This window comes from Haliotis asinina, chromosome 16, assembly GCF_037392515.1.
Source record: "Haliotis asinina isolate JCU_RB_2024 chromosome 16, JCU_Hal_asi_v2, whole genome shotgun sequence".
Lineage (NCBI taxonomy): Eukaryota > Metazoa > Mollusca > Gastropoda > Lepetellida > Haliotidae > Haliotis > Haliotis asinina.
In genome coordinates, this window is record NC_090295.1 from 25,488,560 (window position 1) to 25,514,414 (window position 25,855).

Sequence of the window (25,855 nt, forward strand, 5' to 3'; positions counted from 1 at the left end):
ATATTCCAGCTCTGTGGCGGTGCACTTTAAATAATCGAATTTGGGCCAGACAATCCAGTGAACATCAATCAACCCAATTGTGATACAGTGACTGGAAAACTGGGAACTGCGCCTCTTATGACCATTCTGAAAGGTGGGACCAGCAGCAGTGGAGCGGAGTCGAAAGATAATGTGTTGTGATTTTCAGGTGTCAGCTCTTACATGTACGGGATGCTGGACGTCCTCTTATCAAGTCCCAACAAGTCATAAATAACAGGGTCAATTTTTTATCGGTACTGTCGAAGCAACTTATGAGATATTTGTCAAAGGTGATAAATAATCTCACCGTGAAAACGAATATAATGGTGGCCCAGTCACCAAAGTAGAATTGAACTGGGATTCGGAACAATAACCAGCAGTAATTGGAAAATGTATAAAGATGATAGGAAAGACTGTAGTAACCCAAGCTTGCAGTCAGAAATGAATGTGTCGTTGCTCTTGAATTAATGGATCGTCTAAACTCGACTCGATTATTTACAGACTGCGGTATTACAGCTCGGATATTGCAGAGTGTAATGTAAAACAACAGAAACCAATTGTAATGTAAAACAACAGAAACCAACGCGAGCATCAGCCAAAGGTGATAAATGATCTCACCATGAAAACGAATATAATGGTGGCCCAGTCACCAAAGTAGAATTGAATTGGGATTCGGAACAATAACCAGCATCTATTGCCATATGTGACTGTTGTCTTTGTAACACATCTATTGCCATCTGTGACTGTTGAGTCTGTGTCACACATCTATCTCCATCTGTGATTGTTGACTCTGTGTCACACATCTATCTCCATCTGTGATTGTTGAGTCTGTGTCACACATCTATCTCCATTGGTGACTATTGAGTCTGTGTCACACATTCATCTGAATCTTTGACTGGAGTCTGTGTCACACATCTATCTTCATCTGTGACTAATGAGTGTGTATCAGACATCTTCCATTTGTGACTGTTAAGTCTGTGTCACACATCTATCTATATCTGAGACTATCTCCATCTGAGACTACATGTGCAGAGACCATGTGACACACTCATCAGGACACAAATACTTTCCAACAGAGTTACACAAAAAGAATTTGAATGTTATAGAATTTTAACTTTATTGATATATTCATGTAAAACAATACGAGACACAATCACCTCTGGCAGTGAATATGGAATGCTAAAAAAAGAGCAAACTCATGCTAACATCCAACAGCAGATAGGTGGTCAACACACACACACAGAGCTTGTGAACACACACCTTCCAGACAAAAGCAGAGAGTGGAATTATTCACATCAACAGCTGATCAACAGTCAAACAGAACCGGTAGTCTTGCAGACACCCAGTCTACACACACTCTTGACATAAACCCTGTCTTCACCCACCCACAACAGATAGCTGCAGTAACCTTGTGCTGTTCCCTTGACTCTGTCACTTCTTCCAGCCTTTTGGCTGTTCAATAATACACCCCATCCTATCATACTACACTAACAACAGAACTATATCAATTGAGGGACACGAATACTGCATCACAAATTAGGTCATAAAAACTGACTCCAGAAATGTCTGCATCAAAACATAAAGTTCAAATAGACCCGACTTTTGTTCTCAATGACTGTTACTGGTCTGAATTCCAACTGTTGATCAATTTATTATATACAAATTAATATATCAAGGCAAGTCCTTTACATAATAAATTATGTTAAATTTGTCATTAGACCATGATGTAGGCACTTTGCACATAGAGTACAATACAAACTAGAAGTGACCTAAGGAAACATCAATAGTAGAGCCAGTGTATAGGGAGGGCACAGGATGATCCATATCCAGCTAATGAGACTTACAATGTAGGACTTGTCAAATGAACACAGTCATAACTCTCTTGATCTTAGTATAATATTATGTACTATGTGCAAATATGTTAATACTATTAATACCTGGGGCAATATGTTGTAAAACTGACAAAACATTTTTCATCACTTACAATACTCAATTTTATATAGCTGTATTAGAATCTGCCTGTAACATAGCCATATATTACTGTCAAGCTATGGTAGAATCTGTAACATAGCCTGATGCTAGAGTCAGGCTATGGTAGAATCTGTCTGTAACATAGTCATATATTACTGTCAAGCTATGGTAGAGTCTGTAACATAGCCTGATGCTACAGTCAGGCTATGGTAGAATCTGTCTGTAACATAGTCATATATTACTGTCAGGCTATGGTAGAATCTGTCTGTAACACAGCCTGATGCTATTGTCAGGCTATGGTAGAATCTGTCTCTAACATAGCCTGATGTTAATGTCAAGATATGGTAGAATCTGTCTGTAACATGGCCTGATATTAATGTCAAGCTATGGTAGAATATAGTAAACATGTCCTGATGTTACAGGGCTAAAATCTTAATATATTGAACATTTTGGTGGCAGTGACTATTCATTCAATGTAGTATTGACATTCATACATTGGTACTGACATCAACATTAACAATTTATCAATACAGAGATATTGTGACATGACATTCCCAACAAAAACATGCTTTCAGTCGTGTCGTCTGGACATGATGTGAACTGTGAAAGGAAACCAAAACATACAGCACATTATATGAAAATCACCTGAATATCACCATTGACCTTTACTGGCAATAATGGATTCTCCGATTGTGCTGAGCATTGTCAGATTCGTTGTTTGGCAAACAGAACATATCCTGGACTTGACTTAAGAAAATAGAACATTCTTGCACATTGTGCAGCTTTAGGCAACTTTGTTGCACCAAAGAGGTTGCACCTGCTGCACAATATAGAATTATCCATAATGTGTAAGTTTTGACATTTATGATTAGGAACATCATTATAACAAAATTATTCATAGTCTAAGATTATTTTATCATACTTCATAAATTCATGACTTGAACAGTCATTTCAATCAGTGCTCTTGTTGTAAGAGCACCAAGCCAATTCCCCATTATGCAGTTTTTCAGATGAAGTCTGCGCTGATTGGAAACCAAAATACTAACAGCTGCAAGTTGGTAGAAGAAGAGAGGTTGCATTCTTTCATGTTGCATCAATGCAGGTTCAAAATACTTACACTGAACTATGGTACCTTTTGAATACTCTGAAATGTGTCTCTCAGTTAAGTGTAAACTGAAAGCATTAATAAATAACTGGAAGTCAGTATCCTTGTAGCTACCAAGCTGCTGCAGATCACACTTGGTTCTCCTATCCTCAACATTAATACATGTACTGGTAATTTTTATATGGCCTATGTCCCTGACAACACTGAAATACCCCCATTTTAACAGATCAGTATGCAATAGATGCTAAACAAATACAGAACTTTCAGTAGTCAGGAATGTGACAGAATCAAGAAATAAAATCAACATTTATCAGTATGAACATATGGAGGCCAAGAAAGAGGTGGCCTTCAAGTTGTACTCCTCCATTACACCCTGACATGCCTTCCTGCTTTCCTCTGTGTATAGTCACACAAGTACATTCTCAAACACACACACAAATAATACACTAAAACTACAGATAAAACTAACTGTAGAATACAGCAATGAATAAAACAAATGCAAGTAAATCATGATATATGTGAAAAAAAGACATCCTCCAATAAACATGTTCTTAAAACACAAACCAGCCATTGATCTCTATAAGGGAGGTAACTGTGATACCAATCTTGAAATTCTGTGAACTCTGTCAAGTAAAATTTCATCAATATCTCATTCATTATTGATGACAGCAAACAGTGCCCTGTCAGTGCAACCAACTAATGCTTACCACAGCAACCACAAATGTTAAGTTTAATTTCTGTATTTGACTTGCCACACCAGACCATGGGATTTGTTGATGAGAACACACACTGAGGAAGATGCTCATGCCATAATTACTGAATCCTAACTGACCAGCTACACACAATATTACTGCATTAGTTGGACCTGCAGTTGACCTCCCCAATAGGATCAATTGCAGATCACTCATACATTCCAAAAGAAGGACATTCACAAGAAGATCGCTCATATTGTCCAAAAGGATGACATCTGCATGCAGATCACTCACGCATTCTGTCTATATGTTTATGAAGGCAAACTTCAGGATGAAATTCGATCTGATATATACTGAACAAAGTATGTTAGTTATCATGAAATATTTGTATATACAGTACACCAAGTTAAAATCACAGCACACAATACTTAAAAACATTTCTTTGCTAAGTGTATTAAACCATTGAGAAAGCACACCATGATATTTAACACTTGATATCTCCACTAAACCAGACATGAAACACAAGCAATGTTGTCAGCTGAAATAGAGACTGATGGCGACCACATGCAAACAGTGAAGGATGATTTCGTTTGACTTGTTAGCACCAAATAACATCTTGATATGAAGTGTGTAAAACTAATTTGTGTAAAACAGTCAAAAAGATTTCCTAGCCTAAACATAAAATAGATTCAACATAAAACAGTTTCAGACATACACAGCACCACTATAGACCCTTGAGTTAGTTGACGCTCTCACACTTGTTAAGCTGTTTATGATATCCTTCCATTATTGAATAGAGTCATTCATCTAGACAGAATGCCACATATATAATCATATTGTCTCATAAACCATGACACTCCCCTCACCCTTAGGGTGGTATATATCACGTCTCATCAACCATGGCACTCCCCTTGACGCTCTGACCATCAGGGTGGTATATATCACCATAACGTCTCATCATCCATGGCACTTCCCTCAACTCTCTGACCATCAGGGTGGTATATATATCACCATAACGTCTCAGGCACTTCCCTCAACTCTCCTACCATCAGGGTGGTATATATCACCATAACGTCTCATCATCCATGGCACTTCCCTCAACTCTCCTACCATCAGGGTGGTATATATCACCATAACGTCTCATCATCCATGGCACCTCCCTCAACTCTCCTACCATCAGGGTGGTATATATCACCATAACGTCTCATCATCCATGGCACCTCCCTCAACTCTCCTACCATCAGGGTGGTATATATCATCATAACGTCTCATCATCCATGGCACCTCCTTCAACTCTCCTACCATCAGGGTGGTATCTATCACCATGTCTTATCAACCATGGCACTCCCATCAACTCTCAAACCATCAGGGTGGTATACATCACTATAATGTCTCATTAACTATGGCTCTCTCCTTGACACACTGACATTCACAATGGTACCATGTCTCATGAAACGCGGCACTCGTTAAACTGCTCATATCCTTTCATTATTGAATTGTGTCATCTTGTCAAACTGCCATACATACTATCACATTGCTTCACTAATGATCACACTCTCCCCTCAACTCTATGACCATCAGGGTGTTTATATCACCATAATGTTTCAATAACCAAGGCACACCAACTGATGCTCTGACCATCAGGTTGCTACATGCACCTTTACATTGGTCCATGGTGCCCCATAGATGATCTATTCTCAGGATGTTCAGTGTACTTCTTCCACATGTATGCCACATACAGCAATGGCGGTCACCACATATTCTTCACATACTGAAGACAATTTATCCACTGCCAATGCCAGGGAAGAAAAAAAGGTGAGGCTTTCTGAGAGTGCTCATGTACTCCGACATCTGTGTCATGCGATCCATGTCTATCTGTGGACAGCGGGACACCTTCTTGGACACCAGGTGGTTCACCTGAAAGTAAGCAGTCTGATCTTCAGATCTCATACTCCACAAGGTGTCCATGATAAGACAGGCCCACTTGCTAACAATCTGTGTGCAAGGACCTACATTAGGTCTGTATATAATAGAAGCATTTATGAAACAATAATAATTTTCATTTAATTCGTAAATCAGACAATCCCTAAAGTTTTACAGCCAGAGTACAGGCACATACTATGGAAAATAAAAAACCTTTTAGTCGTAACTCCAGTTCATTTCCAAATTTACACCATCGCTTGTCTATGTTCTGTGCTGTCGTTGCAACAACTGATGCATAAAGATCTGCATGTTCCATTTTAGTGCATATGACGCCTCTAATGTACAACTCGTGTATTTCTTGTAAGAGTAGCAAACGGAACTTTCTTTGCCAATAATCCAACGTTTGTTTTGAGACATGATCACCAGTGTGCTGTTTTCTCTTCCCTACATTCACTGTGTCAGTCAGGTAGATACAATTTCTGCACATAGCCACTGAGCCGCATCACACCTATCAATAATGTCACAGATTATGTCTGCGATATATGTTTACTTGTCTTGAAGTAGTCTCAAATTTTTCATGAGGCTAAATTGCACAATCATTTTTAAATACCCAGCATGGAAATCAAGTGACAACTACAGTCCGGACAGTGGTTATGAATATAATTTACATTTGCTAATACTGTCACAGAGTTTGGGCGCCACGGCGCATTCCAGTTTGGTTAACTGAGTAAAGTAAGCAAGGTATTATAGACCTATTGGGTTTTAAGTGATTCATTGTTTGTAATCCCAGATTTGTAATTAATTGAGTAAATGTAAGTTTTACAGCAAAAAATACGCAAATATGTGCCTTATCTGGAGCTTTGACTAATTGGATTGTTTTGTCATGCTCACTGATGCATGTCATCACATTCCAACTGTACACATTGAAGAACATGAAGAAGATCAGTTGATTCTATGAATTGAAAACATACTGGAATATTGCAGTGTGAGACATTAAACAACAATCAAACAACAATCTGATATCTTAATAAACCTACCCTATTCAGCATTGTGCAAATGTCCTCATTCTTGGCATGCCTCATGAAGATTTGTACGACGGCTTCAATGTACCAGCTCCCTCTTTCACGATTACGCCACGCATAGTAACCTGCCCAGGTCAAACATTACACAGTCAACTTACTTCAGCTCTGGTCAGTGCGTCATTGGGTTTTCACATCAACACAGACACATAACCAAATCACAGTTCACATCTTCATGAAGTTGTAGCAGGGATCCATCAGTTATAAACAAGAAAAGGAACTTGAATTTAGTGCAGCTGACATTAATTCTGAAGTATTTTTGCGATACTGACACCATCACATCCTGACCGATGTTTTCAAGAAGACACGTTTTCTGTTGCAGCGTCATCTGCAATACTGAGGTGGGCACCCAGTCAACCTTAAACAAGCATAATTCTCCCTATGGCCATTATCATTCACACAGACTTTCAGTTTGAGGAGTAAGCTACTCACCATACTGGGTGGGGTAACAGATGACCATATCAGACATGGTAGGCAGCTGTTTCCAGGGCTCAGGACAGACAGGCGGACCACCATCTGTCTCGTCTGCCTTCTCCAGCCGCACCCCAGGGTCCAGAGCCCCTGTATCAATAGAACATCATATATATAATACGTAAGTATGGATCTACGGGAAAGGCAGGCCACATATTTGCACTCCCATCATATACATATTCCTCACCTAATGCAATCCTAATTACAAATAGAAAGTCTCATGCATCTAATAGAGAAAGGAAGCCACTTGCCATCTAGTGACCCTGTTCTCGCAATGTGGTCACCTACAATATGTTGAAGTTTTCATGAACACAAATTTTATACTGCCAAGTTCATGTCATGAGACCCTGATCTTCAATATTATCCAATGGTATGTCAGGGGTACAACATGCATGATTATAATCAACTGTCCCAACAAGGCTGACTTATCTGCAGTACAAACCTCCGCGGCATGCTTGAATGAAGAAAACTTTGGGTTTGCCTATCAGTCCTCTACATTGGGTGTTGTCGAACATCATGAAGATTTCATTGAGTGGGATCTTTTTGCCATCTGTTCCGAACACATATCCCTCTTCCCCATGGCTCAGGAGGCACACAACGCAGCAGTTGGAATCAGCGTGCTCAGGCAAGGAGGAAAACACCTTCAGCTTTGTCACTATACCCTGCAATATTGTAAAGCAGTCACTGGCATAAGACCATGAATCTCACTTCCTGCATTCAACTTCCTAAAGAGTAAGATTATACCACCACCATGTCTGAAAACCCACTTCACTTGTAAGATCCCCACTTTCTACAACTCACATGAAACCACCTCATTGAGAACACCGACCACCAACATTGCGGACATGATGACACCAGTGACATCAGTTACTGACACATCCAGTCACAATGACACGAACACACATGTGGACTCGGTCACACTGACACACCCAGACACACTGACTCAACCAGTCATACTGACATCCAGTGACACTGACATCCCGTCACACTGACACCCAGTGACACTTACATCCAGTCACACTGACACACCCAGCCACAATGACACCCAGTCACTCTAAAACACCCTTTCACACACTCAGTCACACTGACACCAAGTTACACCAAGTCACACAGTCACACTAACACATACTGTCACTCTGACAAACCCAGTCACACTGTCTCAGAAAATCAAACTGACACCCACAGGAACACAGACTCATCCAGTCACACTGACACACCCAGTCACTTTGACACACCCAGTCACACTGACATCCAGTCACACTGATTCACTCAGTGACACTGACTCAGCCAGTCACAATGACATGCAGTCACATTGATCCCTGGCCTCAATGACACCCAGTCACAATGATACCTACTCACACAGACACCCAGTCACTCTAGCACACCCTTTCACAGAGACTCAGTAACACTGACACCCAGTTACACCTAGTCACAGTGACACTGACACACCCAGTCACTTTGACACCCAGTTACACTCACATCCAGTCACACTGATTCACTCAGTGACACTGACTCAGCCAGTCACAATGACATGCAGTCACATTGATCCCTGGCCACAATGACACCCAGTCACAATGATACCTACTCACACAGACACCCAGTCACTCTAGCACACCCTTTCACAGAGACTCAGTAACACTGACACCCAGTTACACCTAGTCACAGCGACACTGACACACCCAGTCACTTTGACACCCAGTTACACTCACATCCACAGTGACACTGACACACAGTGACACTGACTCACTCAGTTACTCTGACAGACCCAGTCACTCTGACACCCACAGTCACACTGAATCATGTTGTCAGACTGACACACCCAGTAACAGTGACACACACCCAGTCACTCTGACTCACTCAGTCACTCTGACTCACCCAGTCACACTGACTCATAAAGTGACACTGACTCATCCAGTCACACTGACACATCAAGTGACACACACGTGTCAAGTGACACACAAGTGACTGACACACCCAGTCACACTGACACCCATTCACTCTGACATTCAGTAACCCTTACACATCCAGTCACATTGACTCCGTCACAGTGACACCCAACCACACCTAATCACACTGACACCCACAGTCACACTGACTCATCCAGTCACACCGACAAATCAAATGACACACAAGTGACTGACACACCCAGTCACACTGACACCCACTCACTCTGACATTCAGTCACCCTAAGACACCCAGTCACAATGACTGTCACACTGACACCCAGTCACACCTAATCGAACTGACACACACAGTCACAATGACTCACCAAGTCACACTGACTCATCCAGTCACACTAACACAAACACACTGTCACAAAACTCATCCAGTCACATTTGACACACCCAGCGACACTGACACACCCACTCACATTGACACACAGTCACACTGACTCACCCACTCACATTGACACACACATTTTCACTAATACACCCAGTCACAGTGAGACTCAGTCACACAGACTTACACAGTCAAAATGACACATCCAGTCACACTGACACTTCCAGTCGAACCAACTCACAGTCACATTGACACACAGTCACTCTGATTCACCTAGTGACACTGACTCACCTAGTCACTATGACTCACCAGTCACACTGAATCACAGTCATACTGACACCGTCATTATGACACATCCAATCATTCTCACTCACCCAGTCACACTGCCTCACAAAGTCACACCCAGTAACACTGACTTAGTCACTCTGACTCACCTAGTCATACACCTAGTCACATCATGTGACACTGCCACAAACACAGTCACAATGATTCAGCCAGTCACACTGACTCAGTATCAGTCAGCTAAAGAGACCACCTTCAGTGACTAACCTGTGCACTGAGGCCATCTTTATCATTATACACCAAGACATCGAAGTGAAGTTGCATGAGCAGGTTATGAAGATTGTCACGATCGATGTCAGTCCCTCGACGTGGAGGTTTGTTGATGACTTCATTGACATTGATGATGAGGGCCTTGCCTCGAGGTAGTTTCTGCATGGGATATGACTGGAAAGAAGGGTAAGGACTTTCAAACAAAGTCTAATGTTTACAAGGCAAAAAATAAATAAAAAAATACTAACTTTGAATACACTTTTAGTCAAACACAGTACACTCTCTGTAACCTATTTCACTCAAACACCTATTTCTCTTGCCAGTTTAAGCTGCAACCAAAGGTCTTCACTACCTGAAGTGCAACCATGCACTAACTTCCATGTAAGAGACAGATTATTTATTACAAGAGGGTGGTGGGTTAACAAGCATTAGGGGAGTGTCATTAAAACTATTCCAGTTACCAGGGGTAGTTGTAAAACATAATAAACATTTCCCAATGAAATATATTCAAGGTAAGTTGTCCATGAATATGACAAGCATTCTAGCAAAATCCTAATTTTCAGTAAATCAGTGCATCCAAAGCCTCTGACCAACCCAATAATGTATCAATGGCTCCTTTAGTGATCTACAGCAGGATGAGTTAACGAAATGGTGTGTACTAATTGTGTCATGTTAGGAACATCAGGAATACAGCAAATCACAGTTTCCCCCTTATATCAGCCATCTTTTTGTGTTTACCTTTCGCTGACATGCAAGGTAGAACTGCCGTGATGTGTGGTCGACCTTCACATTGACTGGCCCATCGGTAAGGTCAATCTGAGCATCCTCGGTCTCATCAAAGGTGCTAGCTATCTGGACAGCTTCAGAATCTAGGGACAATGACTCAACATCAGCTCAACATGCACACATTAGTGAGAGACTATTGCTTTATTAACTTGAAACCGTTCAACTGAGCAGCAAACCATTTCAGGAGGATTCTCATCTTCCTCCTACAGAAGGGCAATATTGCAGATATTAACTGTCTCTTTTCACCTATCTATGGCTCAACTTGAAAACAGAGGGTTACCGCATGAGCATCATTCGCTGTGCAGTAGGTACAACAGCTGATAGTCACATCCAACAGGTACTCTCCCACTTGTTACCTTCAATGTGGGCAACAACATATGTATAATACAATGCATACATTAGCTGGCATATACAGGAATTAAATAATTTATCTGACAAAACTTGTGTCCAATTTGAAAGCCTTTATAATAAAAACCTATTACTTTATAATACTCATAGCTTTCAGTGAATAAGATGCTAATGCACTAGAAATTATTATTAAGCTTTTAGCAGACAGACTTGTGTTTTATCAGGAAATGTTTCTCACGTGATACGTCAGACAGAACATGAATAATGAAATATTTCAAGTCCCATTTGCATTGAATGATTGTCTGTACAATACTATGTGATGAGTACCACTATTTTTCAAAGGTCAAAAGCAATAATCTGACATTTCCACCAGTGCAATGTGGGTACTGGCAACTTTCCCATAAATGCACTGACGATGAGTAACACGCACACAACAGAACTTGGAAGCACAGACTATCTATCCATCATGAGTACAATATTTTCTTGACTATGGTGCACACAGAAACATATTGCATACCCCATCTTTTGGAGGCAGTATTTTGTGGAATTTCTTTATGAGCATCATGAACAGACAAAAAACTACATTATATCCCTTCAGTGAACTCAGGAAGGACGTATTAACAAACTTTTGTAATTTGTTTTTGAAATTAAGATTAAACATTGCAAGACATAGTGATTTAAAGTTTAACCTTCATGGTCATATCTTCTGTTCATCTTAGCAATGTTTCTTGAATTACAAATGAAATAGTTTAGAAGGTGAACTAGCAGAATCCTGTACAAGAACCGTAATCACAGAACCCAGCAATACACAGCTGCAGTGTTCACCTGTTGTATCACTGGACGGCTGGTGCGGAGAGGACACCTGGACAGGCCTCTTGTTCATGGCATCTGAAAAGTGAGATTTTAAAGCATTTGAAAAATTTGAAAGCATTCTCCCAACAAACAATCTCTGTTAACCTGATGTTAACCTGGTTTGGGATGCTGTTTGGAAAACATTTGCGCAACAAAATTCACACAAGGCTTTTAGCCATGAATGAATGTGTCATCACTGCAAAGCTAATAGATCTTATCAACAAAGACTTATTAGTATCTAGATAAGTACACTGAGCCCGTGTAGGGTTCTCACCTAGGCTGTCACATCGGGAGAGATGATAAGGGGGACATTTATCCCCTGACAAGGTAGCTGGTGGGACCATATAGTTCTCAAGGTGGTCCACAGGCACAAATCGACTAATGTGAACAACCCCAGGTTCAGATATCCAGTGCTTGAATATGTGCCTCGCTTCCCCTTGTTCATAGCCTTTATGTCCATCAGGAAACATTTGTTTCTTCTTCTCAGTGCTCTCAGAATTTTCCTCACTGGACAAATACTTGATCATTAAATTCTGGCTATCTTTTTCTTTGATACACAGGACTTGGGGGCATGGTGAATGAGCTCGTTTACGTGAACACTCGCCAGATTCTGATGTGGATGACTTTCCATCTTTTGATGATTCAGTTTCATTATCTTCACATTTAAGGAAGTCCAGTACATGTTCTTGATCATCTTCTTTCAGTGCATCACAGAACTTGGAGAAAGCTTCAGGTCCTCGTGTTGGAAGAACATTGAGCAGCTCCTCCACTTGCTGGTCTGGTGGACGGTTGTACTACAACAGAAGCATAAGAAGACTTAGACAACCAGCTGGTCAGGTGGACAGTTTTACTTAAACAGAAGCACATGGAGACTTAGATAACCAGCTGGTCTGATGGAGAGTTGTGCTGAAACAGAAGCACATGAAGACTTAGATGACCAGCTGGTCTGATGGAGGGTTGTACTACAACAGAAGCACATGGAGACTTAGATAACCAGCTGGTCTGATGGAGGGTTGTACTACAACAGAAGCATAAGGAGACTTAGACAACCTGCTAGTCAGGTGCAAAGTTTTACTTAAACAGAAGCACATGGAGACTTAGATAACCAGCTGGTCTGATGGAAAGTTGAGCTGAAACAGAAGCACATGGAGATTTAGATAACCAGCTGGTCTGATGGAGGGTTGTGCTGAAACAGAAGCACATGGCGACTTAAATAACCTGCTGGTTCGGTGGATGGTTGTGTTGAAACAGAAGCATGTGGAAATTTAGACAGCCAGGACAGCTAGAACCATTCACATTCCTTAGGTGGAACTGAACAAAACCCCTCTCAGGTCCTGGGACACTAAAGATCACACCTGCACATACCTGGATAGTACGGACATTTCTTGGGTTGAGAACCTTTCTGGATATCAGCTGGGTAAACAACCCATCTCTGGGGTTGACATTTTCCACAAGGTTGGCACGCTGCTTTATCAAAATTTCTTTGTGTTTTTTGTCCATCCTGCTCTCCTACTGGCTAATGTGCACCAAGAGGATGTAACATCTGCAACAAATGAAGCGACATGTGGATGACGACTGATTACAATACAAAGCCTAGGAATAATCTCCTCCATCAATAATAGTAAATGAGCTGGCTTCCAAGACCATGTTGAACAGCATGGTAGCTGTAATTATGGCATGTCTACACACTGTGATAGCTCTAATAGTTCTGCTTCATGGTTTAACATGCAGACAAAGTCATCAGTATCTCCCACAATGGCAAAATACTCTTCATGAGTATGTCTACTAGTATTGATGATGTCAAATGTTTTGGCAAAGTGGAAGGAGACTCTAGGAGAGTATTGAAAATATTTTATGCACAGCTGCCAAAAGGCACCAGTCACTACAACACCTATACATGTGCCAAGTTTGGTGAAGTCCATGGTTTTGAAGCTCTGGTTTTGAAAAGAGCACACCCACCAATTTGCTGCCATGGAAACAAAAAATATTATAATAAGAGGTTTTGTTTAAAAAAGGAACATTGCAATATAACATGTACTACAACATGTAGTCCCAATTCCTTGGCAATCCAAACCACAGAAATTCATTAATAGTTGTGAAGAAAAATGTATATTTCCAGTTTCAAAACAGGCCCACAGAACATACATACAGCACTATATAACAATGAATAGTGTATAACACTCAAGGAAATATAATCAGCAATGTATTGGTAACTCTCATAGTTTAAAAGCATAAAAAAGATATTCTGACAGTTGGGTAATAGGTTGTTTGCATTTAGAAGACATAAGATTAATGAATTAATGAATCCATGTATAATGTAATAGGACAGGTAAAGCTTGGTTCGAGCAGACTTATTGCACAAAATATGAAATGGTATGACATAACTTACTCAAAACCATTTATGTCGCTGTGTAATAGTTATTACATCAACGTGAAATATCATAAAATAATATTCATAAATGAAACGCCTAATCTTCATGAATTAACAAGAAAATATTGAAGGTTTGTTACAAGTATATTTTAAGAATCTCTTTCTGTTTTCAAAACATTGCTGAAAGTTTAATTGAGTCTCTGAACTGATAGTATTTTATGTTATGTTTTAAATGTCAGATAGAAGTAAATACAAATACATTAAACTTCTATAAATTATTACCTAAATGTTAATTTAATAAAATAAACAGTTTGCCATCTAGCCTTGGAATAAGCGGGTAAATCAGAGTCACAGGATCGACTGGATAAGGGTGTATAACACGTTACGCTGTTTTCATGTATATGGTGAGGATGAAGAGTCATACAAAGGTCATATCTCATTAGTGCATGGCCCCGGAGTTGATAGAGGTATAAATCTAAATCTGTCTTCACTTTTTTCTAAGATACATGTTGAAGAATTCGCTTAAAATATTTTACGTAATATCAGTGTATGAAATAGTGTCTGCCCGCTGCTTGCTAGTTACCTGGTGGGCTTACGAGTTTATATTATAGCCAGCCCTAGGGGCCAATACATTTTCCATGGGTAGATATTCTACCATGTCTCTGACTATGGGTGATATTTTGAAAATAGTTTACAATTGTGGTAGCTATACCATGTCTGTATCACAGGCACCCACCGTGGGTCTGCAAATCTAATAACTAAGTCTCGGTTTACAATCCAACCCCCTTACTTTACAGATTATTTAGTATGGGGGTTGGATAGTAAACCGGCACTTAGTGTTACTGATTTTTGGACCCGCAGTGGGCGCCTGGGGTCTGTACGTATAGTTCATGATGAAACAAACCGTAACTTCCACAGATCAGCCTACCGTTTTATCTAACACTATACATGAAGGGTATAAAAAAAAGCTTTCAGTGACCAAGTCGTTTTTCTTACATTTGCTGTTGCACATTTACTTTTCACAAGGGGAGAATCAGATACTACCCCCTTGTGCTAACTGCATGATGAACATGTAAAGACCATTCTTGCCAAAGATACTGACCATTCTGACTTTGCCTGTTTGTCTCATTCAGTTGGCAGTGACATTAAATGAATCAACGGGGACCACCACCACCAAGTTATGCTTTGTTTGCTTTTTGCATATGTTCAAGTTTACATCACTATAAGTAATTCTTTGATAAGAGTACTTTAACATCTTACTTTGATTACCTATTTTTAACACAGGGATGGTTACATGTTCACAGGGCCAGCAACATTTTTCAGTTATCAGCCAAGTGGGCTTCCTGATTTTCTTAAGACTTTCAAACACTAGTAATGTAACTTACGTTACAGTATTTTACGTAACAAAGGTGTAAGTGACTGACAGGAGCACAAACCAGGACTCTAACACCACAAAAGTTGATGATGTAAAACTCAGAAACTATGACATCATCATCCGGTGAAAACATGGTGTGCATGGCTGGACATCTGTTTTCTCACTAAGGTAAGTTCACTGAACGCACATAAACAATACCTTTACATACCTGACGACGCAAAGTCACCAAACTTGTGTGAGACCTTTCTTTTACTGTGATAAACCTAGATACTAAACATGAAAACAATCTAGTCAAGGGTTCCTAAGATATTCCAATCTGTACAAATGGACACACATACAGGCGGACGGAGCCTAAATCTATATCCCCCACTTCGCGTTAAACGTGCAGTGGGGTATGATAAAATACCGTTCTTTTCTCCTGCCTTTTCTCTTCTGTTATGGAATTGGTAATTACCTCATAGTATTGTGAATTCATATTTCTTAATAGATAAAATAGAGGTCACTGGGACACAATGTCGCTCATAACATTTTGTCATGATTTCAGACAAAAGAAGGATATTTTGGTACACAATACACATTTGTATGTTACTTTATTAAATTCAGTATACGTTACATACTGTGGTCATATTTCGGGGCCATGTTCATTGAATGATTCAAATACAGCAAAAATTGAAGGCCCATCAGGTTTCTGATCAATTTGACAACATCCAAAGCAGAGACCATATACCGATGTATATGGTCTCTGTCCAAAGTAATGAAGTAGGTGGGGGCTTTTAAAGTACCTATAAGTTTAATAGAAAATGGATCTCAGTTTACTCACAAGTTCTTTTTCCATGGATGCATGGATTTACATGAAATTTATATTGCTGTGAAACATTAATGCTTTGACTTCCTACACTGTTAATGGCTGAACTAGTCGTGAACGTTTGTTGTATTTTTATTTTCAGACACAGTTGACATAACGTAAAATACTTTGAGTATGTCATATGTAATCTTTCATAAAAATACTACAATGATGCTAAATGGTGTTATGATTAGGAGATAAACATCATGTGTTGGCCAATTTCCGGGTGTTATTGAGTATTTGAAGCATGGGAATGCATTTGAAACCGACGGCGTTCTAATTGCATTCCCGTGCTTCAAATACTCAATAACACCCGGAAATTGGCCAACACATGATGTTTATCGACATTGTAAACACAAAAGTAAACCAAAGGGTTTTACTGTCTGCACTCGTTTACATCGAATACGGATACAGCAGTGAAGTGTCATCAGCTGGCTGTTTCAACTGGTTCCCATGGTAGCATGTGGAGTTTCTCATTTGTGACGTCATTCTAACTTTACGTCACAATATGATTTGAATGACGTCACCACTGTTGATGACACAACAAAACAATTGTTTACATGTCAATACGCGGTGAATAGTCTTTCAGTTTCCAGGAATCTAATACCATTTAATCATGTTTTTCAACCAATCAGATTACAGAACACAGTAACTTTTGGTTTACAATGATGTTTAAAATTTCATGAGATACCATTACCAATGATACACACATCACTTGTAACTCTTAATTTTGAAAAATATTTTGGTAACAGTTTCAGGATGTAATTGTACACTATTTTTGAGAATGAGTGCTAAATCATAACAAGTGTCCATGGCCAGGGAACTGGACTCAATCACATGCACTGCTGAAGCCATATACCATAACTGACCATACTTCTAGTCCCAACTATTTTAGCCTGTTCAATCCACCACCAGAAGCAAATGGCCTCTGATGTGACCTCTTCAGACAGTACTAAATATTCAACCTCTGTCTGATATCATCGTTATACCAATGCTATATCATGACTAACTCCTGATGGTTTGCATCTCTATGTCCTTGTTCTGATTGTCTTTATGTTCACTGCAGTTTGTGATTTATAAACAACTGAATAAAATATGATTGTGTTACCATCTGGTCTGAATTAAATGAATGGGATACACATGACCATATATGAACACAACATGCGGATTGGTTATTGCACCAAGCATATTAAAACTGCAAAGTCTCTATTATGTAAAGATTCTTATCACCAAGACAACTGTTGTGTGTAGGAACATGGAGTCTGACCGTGCGCACAGCAATTCCATAATGATGCACCATAATCCTCATCACTTTCTTTTGTTTTGAAAAACATCTTAGCAAGTTTGAACAGGTCCGTAGGGTTTCCCGAGCTATAATTAGATCACTCATACATGTGATCAGTTACCATGGTGAAACACCTGTTGAATCCTGCTATTTCTAAAATTTGCGCTCATTGGTAACAAAGTGGTAACTCAAAATATCACGCAAAATCAGGTAAGTTTTTTTGGGTTGATATCGATCAAGCGATAACGGTTACTGAAATAGTAACTAACGGCTTTTTATGAATTTTCAAACATTAATTTCGTTTCGGCCTGTCAGGAAATCGAGCACGGACTTCAAATTCCACTATTTCAACGTTCATCCACATACTGTTGTCTGAGTATTGTTACTCAGACACTATTGTGGAAAAAAAAGAAAATATTTCTTGACACCAGAACAGGTATCAACCCCATTAATTGTCATACTTAGCAAAAGAATTACCTTGAAATTTTCGCGGGAATACGTAGGTAACGGAAGTGCGTCTCCCTATCGGTTGAGTACAAAAACAGTTACCATTTCAAACGGGAAATGATTACTGGAAAAAAATGTAGTGTTCCGACTGCTCTTGGCGGTTTGGTGAATGTCGTGACCGCGTTCACGTGTTTAATCTGAAACAATCAAGTTATTTTCATAGGCAACATTACATATTATTTACTTTGAACAACAGTAACTGCACGTCACAGGTATATAAGACGTGTATCCTTTTAATGGACGACAACTTCTTTAATTGTTAAACTGTGAGTCAATAAAGAAGTTGTCATTCATAAAGTATGCAGCCTTTACGTGTTTACACATGCCCTTGGTGAGTAGAGATTATGTAGGAAGATTTATGCCTCCATTTCTAATATGATTCAAGTTATGATCAGAAAGGACCCGTGAAGATTGGTAAAAGTTAGATTGTAACCCATGCTTGACGAAAGAGGCGACTAACGGGATCGGGTGGTCAGACTCGCTGACTTGGTGATCGCAGATCGATGCTCATGCTGTTGATCACTGGATTGTCTGATCCAGACTCGATTATTTACAGACCGCAGCCATATTGCTGGAATATTGCTGAGTGCAGCGTAAAACTTCACGCACGTGTATGGTTAAAACGTTCGCTTGTCACGATGAAGACCGGGGTTCGATTCCCCACATGGATATAATGTGTGAAAACTATTTCTGGTGTTCCCCGCTGTGGTATTGCTGGAACAATGGCAAAAGCGGCGTAAACTAAACTCATTCGCTCAACATATGATACATACTAGTTATTGGTTTGCCTAACGACAATAACATCAACGATACAATTTTTCTTTAAAAAAATTAATGTCATGACCACTTACGCGTACTTGAATACCATCAAACGCTGACTTGAATAACATCAGTTATTCATGAATATTAATGTGTGGGTTTATACTTTACGATTAATCAGCAGACTTAAGGCTGTGCATTCCTGTTCGTATAGCTTTATGTATTCCGGTCATTGCCAGTATATCCAATGTTTTTGAAAAAAATGTCTTCTGAGTTTCAATGCGCATACGGAACCCATCTCAATCTTGGAAACGTTTCAGCTGTCATAAGACACAGTTGACGGTAGGTTCATGAACACAGTGGCAAAACCATAAGGGAATAATTGTGGTTTGGTTTATCTGGATTACCCGTATCCATAGAGCACCGAACGTTGTTGCTGGGCATTTTGTTATTCATTGTAAAAGATTATTCCCTCTGAGGTCGCTACTACCAACGGAACAGCAATACCGGGACGTTGTGGACGTCGGTTGGTGTGACGGTGTGCAGTTGGCGATGATTGCGTAATGGTACAAGGATCCATCACTACATATCACAGGACTCGGCTAGTGGTCATCAGGGCAGAATGTGTATGGTGCCGTGCCGAAGTTATCTTATCCTTATGTCCCTTCACGCCAGTGAACAGCTGGACAAGGCATGGCCGACGCTGCACGTGTCTTCAGAGAGTGCATTGGACATCAGAACGTATCCACGCTCCTTTGGCTGTTTCGCCAGATGTGTCCGATTCTATGGTAACAGCAGTTCTATTTCCAAACCTAAAAAACATTCACATACATCACTTCCGAGGGAAACAAATGATCATTATGACTTCCTTGATCTGCTGGCAGGGTGGTTCAAGTGGACTTTAATACCATACAGAAATGAGTGAGTTGGGTGTTACGTAGCTTTAAGCAATATTCCAGCAATAATGGGCTTCACACAAGGTGCCCATGTTGGGAATTCAACGGGCCTTGCTCTTTACTAGTGCAGGCCTTGAGGACTAGCCTACCCCATTACCAGTAGTGAAGTGAATGGCACCAGAGATGAATTCAGAGAGTGTTTGCATTGTAATCTGCAAACCTGTATAACTATAAATACCTATGTATTGTCTATTGTCTGTAATATTCACGTCATATCTGAGATGTCAGTGGTTGTCCAAAGTATTTCAGCTTGAAGAGTTTGGGCTGGATACACTGATCATGAGTTTGATTCCCTATTAATCCTGAGATCACCATACCAGTGACAAACTAGTAGGAAAACCTCTGTGACCAGCATTCCCCTACATTAACCTGACAAGCCTTGCCCAAGGAGGCAACAGCACTTTGTTCACGGATTAGATGAGGGAGCTAAACAGATAACTAATGTTGATATTTAGTCTATATTTGACACACTCCTTATAAAGTAATCTATAAATCAATAGCTTGTTGGACATTTCATCAATGTTTCTTTTGCTTGTGAAATATACTGTGATAACCATGCAGAAAATAAACTAAGAACAAATGAACAACATATTTCTGAAACTCTGTAACATTTTCAACCATGCTTAAGCAGAACCACCTGAATCAGGGATGTTGAGGATACCTACAGCTGTACCAATGTACAAAGTCATGCGACACTTGAATAGCAGGGGTGGATGCAGCTCTTTGAGAAAGCAGGGTGGTGTGTGTTTCTCAGTTTATTTTCACCTGTTTTCACAAGTTTCAATAGTTGTTTAATAAACTCTCAGGACAAAAGTGTGTGTGTGCGCTTGTTTGCGTGCCTGGACTCCAGCCTCTGAATACGCCTATGAACAGTATGTGCAGAGTTCAAAGAGTATCCATGTCTGAAGCTTGTCATTTAATGCAGCACTCTGTTATATTCCAGTTGTATTGTGGTAGATTAAAAAATGAGTAGAGCAGACAATCCAGTGACATCATGAGCCTTGATCAATGTAATTGGGATACAAGGATGTGTGTCAGATAAGTCAGTCACCCTGACCACCTGATGGTGTTAGACCCAAAAGCATGGGTAGGTTGAGAATATTCGCACCGGATCCTAATGGGTCTCAAAATTATAAAGAGCTCCTTCCTGGTGTATTTACTTTAGACAAAGTGTTTCAAATAATAAAAAGGTGAGAAGAGATAGCACCCGAAAACAGGTAATGAGAGCCACACCTTCCCTCCTGAACAATGGAGTCACAGATGAACCATCTACTGAAGGTGAACCCTTCTGGTACTTAATACATAAAACACACAGAGTAAAAAGTGTTTTATTTGACACTCCATTCACAACCATTTTCATTATAGTACTCCATCCAAACATAATGATGGAAACAAAGAAGGCTATTTCAAGAGTTTAACCCGATACAAAGCTTCCAAGGAAACCTGGAAAATCATAAATGAACACGTTTACTTGCTTCCATCAGTACATATCGGTAACATCTGTACATCACTGTTTCTAGGGAAATAATAGGCAGATTAATACTGGATATAACTCAACAAGAACTTGCTTGGCATACAGGATGCTAAATGGTCATAAGTCCCTTTCATGACATTGGGAATGGAGACATGCCTATTTGAGTGTGTTCAGGTCATAATTTATAACTATGTGGGGTGATGATGATTTTTATCGGGAAGTATGTACAATATGAATGATCCCACTAACATTCATGTGCAAAGTTAAGTGACCCCTCCACCCCCAACCCTGCATGTCATGTACAAAATCAATGAACCCACTCCCATAATTTTAATTATTTCAGTGTACAAAACTAATGACCACCCTAGTGCATATGTACAAAATTGATGACTCCCTCTCCACCTCCCCAGAAGAAAATGGGTGATCCTCCTTAAAATCATCATCCCCCAGCCATAATTTATGAAAGGTATAAGAATAAGAATTTGATTTTACCTCGAGTATACTTACTGCCCAAAGTTGAGTGGTAAATTAGTACAGCTGTCCTCTCCTTATCACAGGGATTGACAGTTCACAGTATTACATTCAGTTTCCAACTTATCATACTATGTGGTCAACACGTTTTTATGTAAAAATATATGCTACTTTGGAATAATTTGAGAAAGAACATATAACACCGGTACTATCAACAAAGAAATTGTTTTGGTGTGCATTTTCCACTGTACAGGCAACAGAAACCGATTTTAATTTTCACTTTTGGTACCAACACAGGGAATTTCAAACCCTCCATGTGACAAACATTCTTCTTTATCGGTCATTATTTCACACAACAACGAAGTCTTACACACAATTAACACTGTCTGCTGTGATTATGTAATGTTTAATAAAGGTCACACTTTTTCAGGATAAGTTGTTCAGAGCCATTTAAGCCATACTGGTGGGCTTGCTTCTTCATCACAATAGTGCATGGAGGTTTGGTAGCCCAAGACACATGCTATGTACATTGGTTTCATGTAAAAACAAATGTCAACTGCAACCACATCTAACATTAGATAATCATGATGTATTTGCACAGTTAAGCATCAGGTTGCAATAAGTTACCAGACAAATGGAAGGAGCGGTAATTTTGATTTTGTTCCTACCCTCCTTGAACACACAACAATGAAAACACCACTACACCAACATCGTGAATAGCTTGTGAGTTCGGGGACTGGTCATTGCATGTCTTGACCGACCGACCGACCGACAGACAGACACACACACACAGACACAGACACACAGACATACATGCATACACTTAATTTGAACACCGGCCGGTCGTTCAAGAATAAAAAAAAAAAAAAATTTTCCCAGCTTGAAAAATAAAATCAAAATGTTGAGACATATAGGAGGGAGACTTCGACTATACAAGGCAGATTGTTGGACACTTACACACCAGTGTCTGTTTCAGACTTTAAACTGAATTATCTAACTTATGTCAGAAAACAGTTCTATGGGCACATCAGCAAGTGTGAACTTGAAAAACAACGCCTTTGAAAAACTCATGTGGCTTTTGTTTTGGTGATTTATCTATTTTCTTCCCCTCCAGCCTTTATGTTTTCTCAGGACAAAAATCTGTAAAACAAGAAATTTAATTCGTTGTGCTTTTAATAAGGAATCTAATCAAATACTCTGAGTTTGTCTGTCCAATACCTATTGTCATGGCAAAAACAACAAAATGTTATGACAGATTATCACATATGTGCAACAATGGAAATAACAAAACCAGGAAACAGGAAATGTCCGAATGTACACGAGTGAGTGGAGAGTGTCAGGTTGACTGGAATGTCGGAATGGTAAAGGTATAATAATGATTATGATTTCAGTTATTACATTTCCCAGTCTTACAACCAAAAAAAGTATTGGATATCATCATATCTAACTTCCTTCATAACTAAGCAAAACAAAAATTTTTTATATGTGTTAAAGTTCACCCAAAAAAAAACTGCTGAAAGCAAATCAGAAAACTATTTCCAAATACAGTGCACTCAGTCCAACTCGGACTCTGTCTTTCTTGGATTGCTGTATAACCCAGACTAAACTTACAGTCCCGATGTAATTCTTCTTTGTCATAATGAAAATGCTTGCTATCTTGGACTCTCATTATTTCAGATTTCGGACCAAAGTGTTAGCCCAAAAAGGTACAGGTAGTTACATGTAAAAACACTGCTTTATAATCAGGACTGAGCAAGAAGTCTGCTTGGCAAATACACCTTGCATAAACCACCTGTTGATTGGTTTGGGTATCTTGTCTTGAGTAGATCTTGAGTACAACGTTTTTCAATTTTCAACACACAATAACTGACATATGTATCGTTTAACGGTAACAATAGTGATCTAAATTCACATTTAATTAATCAGCAATGTTACAGTAAAATATCTTCCATCCAACACAACATAAGCACTCCAACCTCTTGACCAGGGAATGGTTCAAACCTTCAGACATTGACATAGGAAATTTCTGTGTAACTCAGACTGTTGGTTATTTCAGACTTCTTAGTCGGTCCCACACCGGTCCGAATTAGACAGAGTGCACTGTTTTGACAAAGATGCTTCAACAGTCTACAACAGTCCACAAAGAGTAATCTCCCTTTGACTATCACAAGTGGTGGCTAAAATGTTTAGCGTCAAACTGGAGTGTGCTAGAGTTGATTCCTAAATATTTCTATACAGCCACCTTCGCCACACTTATCGAACAGTCCCCTATTGGTTTCAAAATCCTTAGCAGAATGCGAAACAAATTGACATTTGAAATTGGACTCAGCACACACCTCTTGTAAGTCAAAATGGGTTTCGGTTGATATGTCGAAACAACCATATCAAGAGACTCTGCCATATTAGGACTGTCACCTACAAAACATTCTGTGATGCTTATCATATGTGACCACACAGGTTAGTGATAAAAGTGTAAATGAAGAGGTGTGAAGGTGCATGTTTTATATTAGCTAATGGTAACAGTAAAAATAATGTTACATAAACAAATATAAAATGGTATAAAAACATCTTTCACTTGCACTACACTGACCAAAGGATCCAACAATCTATTGTCCTGATTGAAATGCACTACAATCTGCAGGAATATTAAGCACAATAACCCATCTAACAGATCGAATATCTACATGCTTTTCAACCAAAGTGAACAAATATCACAGGCAGCGGTCAAGAAACATATCCCACAAACATCTACCAAGGGCAAGTGTAAACATATGTGTAAACATATATGTGTATCAAGTATCATAAATAAGATAATAGATGAATACACTGGGACGGTGAACTTTCTAATCAGCCAATCAGCATCAAGATTTCGTAATTCTTAGTACACAAACAAGTGGACTATTAGAACAGTGGTCAGTTCTGACTGTCCTGTCTTAAATTCAAAATGGGGAAATCAAGGCTACAAGACAAAAATGAGAGAATGAACAAAACTGGATTCCAAAGGACAAAGTTACTGGTAAAAGAGTGGTCTTTGTTCAGTTTGTATTTGTTGATAACAATAATGCTCAAAAGTTTCAAGGAATGCAAGTGAAAAGGAGGCATTTTAATAACCAGTTCCGTCACTTGGTTAGATGCCATGCAGCTGGATTTCATCATGAGTGAGCGAGCCATCATTTACCATTGCTTATAGCAATATTAACAAAGAAAAAAAAAACCAAACAGAAGAACATCCAATAATGAGGAGATAGGTCTTTGCTGTAATAGCAAAGGCTTCAACTACGGGGCTAACCCACCACCTCCTAGTGACGTAGATATGTTTTTACACGTAATGATAATAATATGGGCATTTGCAATGCACTGAATTAAACATCATGGAGGGGAATGCTCCAAGTGCTAAAACCTGATTATTATTACCCCGGATAATCCAAGCTGCCTCGGAGGCGCTAGAAGGTTAACAGAAGCAATTTTGGACAAATTCACTTGTCTGAGGTGAGACCACATGTCTCGGGTACTTCACTGTGGAGCAGGAATGAAGTCCTAAAAACTCTCAGGACTGAAGCTGCCAAGCATGGTCACCCATCCGAGCGCTGTCTGTGCCCAACATTACTAACTTCATCCGATTGTAACCTGAACTCTAAGTTTCAGCTCATAGGATATGTAACCCAAACAATATTGGGGCCTACATTCAAATGTTGCCAACAATTAGCAATACCAAAAAACGATGGTAATAATGAAC

The 25,855-nt window shown here is 39.5% G+C and overlaps 1 protein-coding gene across 2 annotated transcripts; it reads right to left on the reverse strand.

Moving 5' to 3' along the window:
* Positions 1–1,110: 1,110 nt before the first annotated feature.
* LOC137268046 (caspase-2-like) lies at positions 1,111–18,488 on the reverse strand. Of its 2 annotated transcripts, none has more exons than XM_067802547.1 (10): positions 18,430–18,488; positions 13,443–13,620; positions 12,352–12,871; positions 12,051–12,113; positions 10,830–10,960; positions 10,089–10,265; positions 7,702–7,921; positions 7,221–7,349; positions 6,747–6,856; positions 1,111–5,703 (listed from the first exon to the last, which is right to left on the reverse strand). In XM_067802547.1, the coding sequence occupies exons 2-10, from the start codon at positions 13,575–13,577 to the stop codon at positions 5,569–5,571; spliced, it is 1,620 nt and encodes a 539-aa protein (XP_067658648.1). In that variant the 5' UTR covers positions 13,578–13,620; positions 18,430–18,488; the 3' UTR covers positions 1,111–5,568. The 2 variants fall into 2 exon arrangements, with proteins under 2 accessions (XP_067658648.1, XP_067658649.1); XM_067802548.1 differs by lacking the exon at positions 18,430–18,488 and adding an exon at positions 17,935–18,020 and having other exon boundaries at positions 5,497–5,703.
* Between the last annotated feature and the right edge of the window lie 7,367 nt (positions 18,489–25,855).